Below are 7,307 nucleotides of genomic sequence, written 5' to 3' on the forward strand. Positions count from 1 at the left end.
ATTTACACAATCATAGAAAAAAAAATCTGGCTGCAGAGATTAGCAACACTTTATAGAGAAAATTAGTCAACACTGATCTATCCTATAGATCCACTACTGAACAGCACAGTTTGTCACTAGCTTCAGCACCTACTTCACTTAATTATATAGCAAGAGAAGGCTGAAAACGTAAGTGGCCATTTATCATCCTGAACTGGGACGTCTCGCAGACCGCTGTGGTATGTATAGCTCAGGTAAATAACCCACATTTAAAAATATTCACTTTTTTTTATTGTTTATTTATGGGGAAATCAATGATATTTCCAGACCCAGCAAGTCACATCACTATTGTATCATGACATGGGCTGGCACTGACACTATATAGCCTGGGGAGTGAGGGGGCCTGACCCGCCAGCCTCTCTGCAGGCCTACCACCTCTGGCACGGGCATTCACAGTACAGTACCTCTCCCCATTCAACTATTACCTGGGGCCTGACTCCCTCACAGCCTTGCTCAGGACGTTATTGCTTTCTTATGGCTGATCCTACTTGTGTGTTTGTTATTGTTAAACACCAGCAACAAAAAAAAATGTTAATATCTTTGGCAGGAGCAGGGGAACAATAAGAGTTCGTATTCAAACACAAAAACAAGTCTGATTTAAGATTTTATTTCATTATTATTACAACTGTTTAGTAAAAACACAATTTTTTTCACTATTTGCGGTGTTGTTCCCATTGTGATATTTAGACGTTATCCTACCCCCATCGCCCATTGAACCTGGACATTACTCATGTGACAGTCTTATTGAGCACATCAGGAGACATCTTCTCACCCCTTTATTTTCCACTAAAGCACTGGATGGCCCAGCAATACTATGAACGCCTCTCCTGGTCTGTCAGGACAATGCAACTGTATTGGAAAATGCATGAGGCTAGAAGTTATATTGTATACATACCCTACCCAGCAGTATGCCTCTGACTTATGCATTTCTTAAATGTTATATTATTCAGGAAATAAAATATATTACACACTTGTATGCCTTCTACAATAACTATAGCTTTCTTTTCTAAAGCTAAGGATCAGATATTAGCGCTTCCCCCCTCTCTTCTGTGACAGGGCACTACAGCTGTTTTCTTGCAGTTAGTAAAAAAAAATTAATTATACAAACCAACCTTAAATATTAAGAGTGACTTCATTTCTTATTTTCCCCAAAGCATTGCGTACGGAAGGGCTGGAGTTGCTAACGTGTGTCCAATAACCGGATCCGCGTGTCTGGACATGTCCTTACTATAACTCCATTTTGTAATGTGGAGTGGGGGGCCCAGGGCTTGGCAGTCCAGGAACTATTTCTCATAACATGGGAGCCAGTAATCCACCATGGTTAATTTGTATCTATGTTTTATTTTTTAAAGAGAATGTAAAAAAGATGTACTCTGTACTAAGTAGGCCAAACACGAGTCCTAGATTGGTAAAAATGCACAAGATTAAAGTAAGGCCACTGGGAAAAAGAAAAGCCACACCGATATAGGGATGACATCACTAATAAACTTGGGAGTTGTACAGAGCAGTGGGAGACATAACATGATGCATTACAGAAAGGAGAGAATCCTGGGGAGATTAGCATTGTTTATGGTGATTAAAAAGGAAAACACACACGTAAAGCATTATGTGGCTTACCATTTAAACTAAAAATTGTTATTGATGCACATGGCAACCGAGCTCAAAACCTAGGAATACTAATCAAGAGCACCTAGCCACAGATATCTTTTAACTGGGAAAATACGGAAGATCTCAATCTAAAGCCGGAGTGGCCAACTCCAGGTCCTCAAGAGCCACCAACAGGTCAGGTTTTCAGGATATCGCTGCTTCAGCAGTGATTGAGCCACCTGTGCTGAAGCAGGGATATCCTGGAAATCTGATCTGTTGGTATCTCTTGAGGACTAGAGCTAGCCACCCGATACAAAGTATAGCATGGGGCTATCCCCAGCTAGCATATGGATGTGTGCCGCAAATAAATATCTAATATTTGAGGTGATTTTTACATATACTGTATGTACTATAAGTTGAGCCCTGCCACATACTACTAAATCATTTATTTTTCTCCTCTAGAATACATTTTTTTGGTGTTGTCAAAAACGTACCAACGCACATAATACACTGCTCTTAAAAATAACTTACGGCCTTTTCCACAATGTAAACCCCAACTCGGCATACGCAGTCTGGTTTAATAGGAAGCGGCTTACAAAGTAAGTGGATGTCGAGACAGCATCTGAGGTAGCTACGGAGATGCATAAACTATATGAAAGTACAGACATTGGAAAATGTAAGTGATAGCCTATGCGAGTGTGAATACACTGAACTGCACCTCTGGCAGATGCCTTTGAATTACTTGGGACAAACCACGTATATAAATGACAATTATTAAGTGTTTATACTGTACAATTCTTGTCAAATGTACAGGAAGATAGACATGTACATTTAGACATACAGAACAGAATGTAATAGGTAGCATGGAAACTGTTGCCCACTAAATATATTACCCATTATAATAAGTTATCTAGATGCAGAGATATCATAGAACCTCTTAAAATGTCAATGGAATTAAAACTAGTCTGATCAAAGATGGCCTTCCACTGTTTTGATATCTTTCCAAAGGGAACTGCTTAGCCCTGTGATATTTAGTTTCCTAAAACAATTTATTGAAGGTAAAGTAAAAACAAAATAGAATCTTAGCTTCCACAAGACTGGATTACTGCCTGCGGCACCTGCACTGCATAGCAAAGCTTTGCAAACCTTCCTGGCAGTGAATGCCCTCATTACAGTGCTGATCCCACAATCAAATGGGTTAAAAGAAGGAAAACAAAATATTTTTTTTTTTTTTTTTTTTACTGTCATGTACAACACACAAGAGCTTATTCGGGATGAGTCACAGTAGTATGTTGCATATGTATACAATACATGAATCACTATTGACAGACTGATTTAAAGGGGGGGGGGGAGAGAGGGAGTCTATTGTAATGAAAGGTAAGAAAACCAGCCATTTCCTTCATTCAAAAACATTCTTGCGCATTGCAAACAATTATGTGCCCTTTCTGGCAGAAGAGGAAATAAAAACAAACTTGTATCCATGAAATTACTGTCGCTGTGGACCTGTGACGCATAATCTGATTTAGGGATACCCTACAGAAAACCCAAGTCCTATAATGCAGTTTATGAACTTTTATAGCAATAGTGGGTTGAAAAAAAACAGTCTTTCCCCACCTATTCAGTATCATGAGCAGGCTAAGGCAGTCATCTATGTAGTAGTTTGCATTCACTTCGTTTTCCCCACTGCCTCCAACTATAGGAAGTGTGGTAAGGAAGCTCAAGGGGCTTGGTGCTGTTCTGGGGCGTTCCAGTGATGTCTCAAGGGAGCGACAACATCCTAGGAAGAATTTTTGGCTGCAATCACTGTTGGAGTATCTGGAAGGCAAATCCTTCAACCGTACCCATTTAGCAGATGTACACTACATGTTTTGGGGTCCTGTAAGACCAGCTTTACTTACTAAACAGTTTTTGGGCGATGCAAGCTGCATAGATACTCGGACATACCTTTATCCAGCAGATGTACAGAAACTACAGTAGGACCTATTTTTAAGTCCAAAATGTTGGAGGGTCTGCAAAGGGGAGAAGGCAGCCAAAAAGGTGGGGGTCATTCCTCCAAATATAACATGGAACCCTGATACACTTGATTATTAATCCACTTCAACAAATTAAATTTGAGCCCGTGTTCCCAGTTCCATCACCTCCTCAAACTGTGGCCAAAGTGTCCATGTAAATATGTCATGTGATTAAATATTATAAATGAGCGTGAAATAGCTGTACAGTTTCATTCCAACTCCCCTAAAGAAACATAAAAGAGTGACAAACATTTCACCAGGTAACTTTGATTTTCTGTAAAAGGTTTATGGCCCTTCTAATATTTATTCTATTGTGATAATAACACTGTATCCTTGAAATGATATTGTGTACAATTTTAGTCTTGGAAAAAGTTCAGGCTTCCGATAACAATAAGAGCAGAGAAAACTAGTCCGTATGTACCAGTAATGAGACCATAAACTAGGCCGTACCCACCAAAGGCACTATAGGGCAGGTCCTAAATCCCCTTCTGTTGCGTTCTTGACGTTTAAAAAAAAAAAAGTCACTTGGTTAAAAAATTAAAATGATGTGTAACCTATAAAATCTAATGAACTTTAAAGATTGGCTAAAGATGTATACTTGCTGCATTTTGCACTGGTACAATGCACGTTTATGTTGGATGCCTTGTTTCTGAGCTCTAAGCCCTATTATCCTGATAGAATATTTATTAACTAAATAACTACTAATATCCATAAAATGGCCTTTTCTGAAAGATACATTTTTCTTTCCTCCATCAGCATGGATGCAAAAAGGCACCTCCTCACTCCTGGATATGGTGAACAGCTTTCAAGTGCCGCTTCACCCTACGCTTCTCTTGAAAGCTCTTGCCACACAGAGGGCAGTTATGTGGGCGCTCTCCTGTGTGTACCCGCTTGTGCTTAGAAAAGTTGGAAGAGTTGTTAAATCTCTTGTAGCACACATCGCATTGAAAGGGCTTCTCACCGGTATGGATACGCTGGTGACTGGAAAGAGCAGAGGACTGTGTAAAACCCTTTCCACAAACCTGGCAGACGAAGGGTCTTTCACCCGTGTGGACACGCAAGTGCTCCTTTAGATCAGTTGCCCTTTTGAATCGCTTTGAGCACACAAAACATATATAGGGCTTAGTCTCCATCTCAAGAAACTGAGGGTCTTCCTGGTCACAAACTCTACTGTCAGCTGTGCTTGGATCCCAACATTCCATGGTCCTTTCTACCAACGTGTTCTCGGACTCGGCTTGGTCTTCTCCGCTGCAGATTTCCGCATCAATTGCACCTTCTTGTCGATTCTTCATTTTGCATTGCGCCAATTCATCAGGATCACTTACTTCTGAGTCTCCAGAAAGGAGGCCTTTGGGCTCTATTTCACCGCTGGCATCTTCAGAATCTGTAATCTGAGAATGGAGTGAGTGTTTGGCATTAGCACCGTCAACCATTCGCTGACCTAATTCGCTTTCATATTTTGTATTATGGTCCATGTTTACACCTTCATCCTCACATGAACTGGTGCTTTTGTATCCATGGCCAAGAGACCTGATCAGTTTTGGTTTTGTGTGGTTCTCTAATTTATTTTTGTCTGCACAAACTTTGGCTTCAAATTCAGCATTTAGGCCATCTTTAGAGTCAGAACACCCAGCTGCCATTACCACAGCATCATGAAAAAGGACAATTGTCCCAGTTTTCTTGTCTCTTATGTCAGAGTTTTTTTTGTCTTTGTCCTTTATAATATTTGTTACTCCACTACAAGGAGGTAGCACCCCATCTATATTGGGGACGTTGTCACGGTTTCCCTGAGTATTTTTTTTCTCCAACACTAGTTTGCAGTCTTCTTCATGCATCATCTTTGGAAATGCCCTGTTATGGTTTACTCCTATTCCTTTATTATACAAGACCGCATTGATACCCTTTGAGTACCCAGAACCATTCTTGCTCCGTAGGGGATGCTTCTTTTGGGTGAACCTGGCATCTCTTGAGACTTTTTCCAGCACATCCTGCACCAAGTGGGTACGCTGGTGCTTCTTGAAGTTGGAAGAGTTGTTAAAGGTCTTGCCACAGATATCACAGTGAAAGGGCCTCTCCCCAGTGTGAATACGCATGTGCCCAGTCAGCACAGAAGACTGAGTGAAACACTTCTGACATATCCTGCAGCGGTATGGCCTCTCCCCAGTGTGGACACGTTCATGGTCTTTTAAATCTGAAGTGCGTTTAAACGATTTTTCACAATATGTACATCCATATGGTTTTTCTGACAGAATTTCGCTTTTTACTTGTGCATGCTTGCCCAGCTCCTGTGCCTGGCCATGAAGACGACGATGCTTTACAAAATTTGAGGAGTCTTTGAAAAGTCTCCCACACACCTCACACTTGTAGGGCTTCTCCATTGTGTGAGTGCGCTTGTGGGTTAATAGAGAGGAAGACTGAGTAAAGGCTTTGGCACATAAGTCACAGCTGTAGGGACGTTCGCCTGTGTGAACATTGTAATGGTCCTTCAAGTTGGAGGTGCTCTGAAATTGCCGGCCACAGAGTTGGCATTCAAAGTGATTAGTAGCGTTATGGATTTGCTCGTGGAACATTAGCTCAGAGACATACTGAAACGTCTCAAAACAGAGGTTACAGCTGAGCACCCTTCCAGACACAGGCAACGCCTGGTGGTATTCAACTTCTTCCAGCTCCTCTTTGACCTTTATTATTGGGACTTCTGGCACCTCTGATTTCTGCAGGTTTCCTAGCTTCATAGCCATTCCATCATGGAGAGACTGGACGGAAGTGCTCATCACTGTGTGACTATTAGACCTAAAAAGTGGGAGCTTTGAGCAACTTCCAATGTCCTTAGGACATGGCTTAAACTTAATCTCCTTTTCTCCATTCTCCGTGGTGTTGAACATTGTAAGCCAAGCAGCAGGGGGGGGGGGGGATTCTTTTTCCCCGATTCCCTTAGGAGTGATCACCCACGATCAGCAATGGCTCGTTTCTACTGCATTTATTGTCTACAGGGATGGAAAAACAAAGAGAAAATATATATATTTTTTTATAATAATACAAATAAGTGCATCTTTCTTTCTTTCTACTCCAATTAACGTTTTTAGTTTTAAAAAATTGCCATTGACCTATAAACTTTTACCTCACATTTGGGTCTTAAAGAAAACAGAATATGTTAAGCTCCACGTTACATCTCTGAAATGTGTTGTGTGCGATTCCTGCTCTTATTGCTCCTCTAGTCAAGAGACTTCATATAATGAGAAGCGGGGTAAAACACAATGAATGAATCTCCACCCACCTGAATGGAAAGGACTAAATCATTACGTGTGGGTTACTTCACATCACTCCTTACTAAATAGGGGCAAAACATATTCTCTAATGGTGCTCAGAGAACAGTCAGCAACTGGAAACATTGCGCTAGAATAGGTTTGGGGACACTTCAGTTAGAAGCAAATGATCAGAATTGGTATAGTTTTTGTTATTGTGACATGTTAACATTTAAAGTGTAAGGTAGGAATAGGGAGAGCCTAATCCTTTATCAATATCAAATATTTATTGTACTTTATTTATATGGTGCCAACATTACACAGCACAGTAGAGTATGGGGGGAAAAAACAAGCACAACAACATATTATACATACAATAGAAAAGATAATTAAACAATTTCCCCTTATGAGACAGCATTGGGTTATG

At 40.7% G+C, this 7,307-nt stretch overlaps 1 protein-coding gene across 2 annotated transcripts in view; it reads right to left on the bottom strand.

The window, feature by feature from the left end:
• Positions 1–618: 618 nt before the first annotated feature.
• The window catches only part of LOC142497441 (uncharacterized), an 11,024-nt gene continuing 4,335 nt past the window's right edge, over positions 619–7,307 (bottom strand). For both annotated transcript variants that reach the window (XM_075605230.1, XM_075605229.1), the window contains exon 2: positions 619–6,622. In XM_075605230.1, coding sequence (XP_075461345.1) covers positions 4,418–6,520 — 2,103 coding nt within the window. In that variant the 5' untranslated portion in view covers positions 6,521–6,622 and the 3' untranslated portion in view covers positions 619–4,417. The remainder of the gene's footprint in view (positions 6,623–7,307) is intronic.

This window comes from Ascaphus truei, chromosome 6 (genome assembly GCF_040206685.1).
Source record: "Ascaphus truei isolate aAscTru1 chromosome 6, aAscTru1.hap1, whole genome shotgun sequence".
Lineage (NCBI taxonomy): Eukaryota > Metazoa > Chordata > Amphibia > Anura > Ascaphidae > Ascaphus > Ascaphus truei.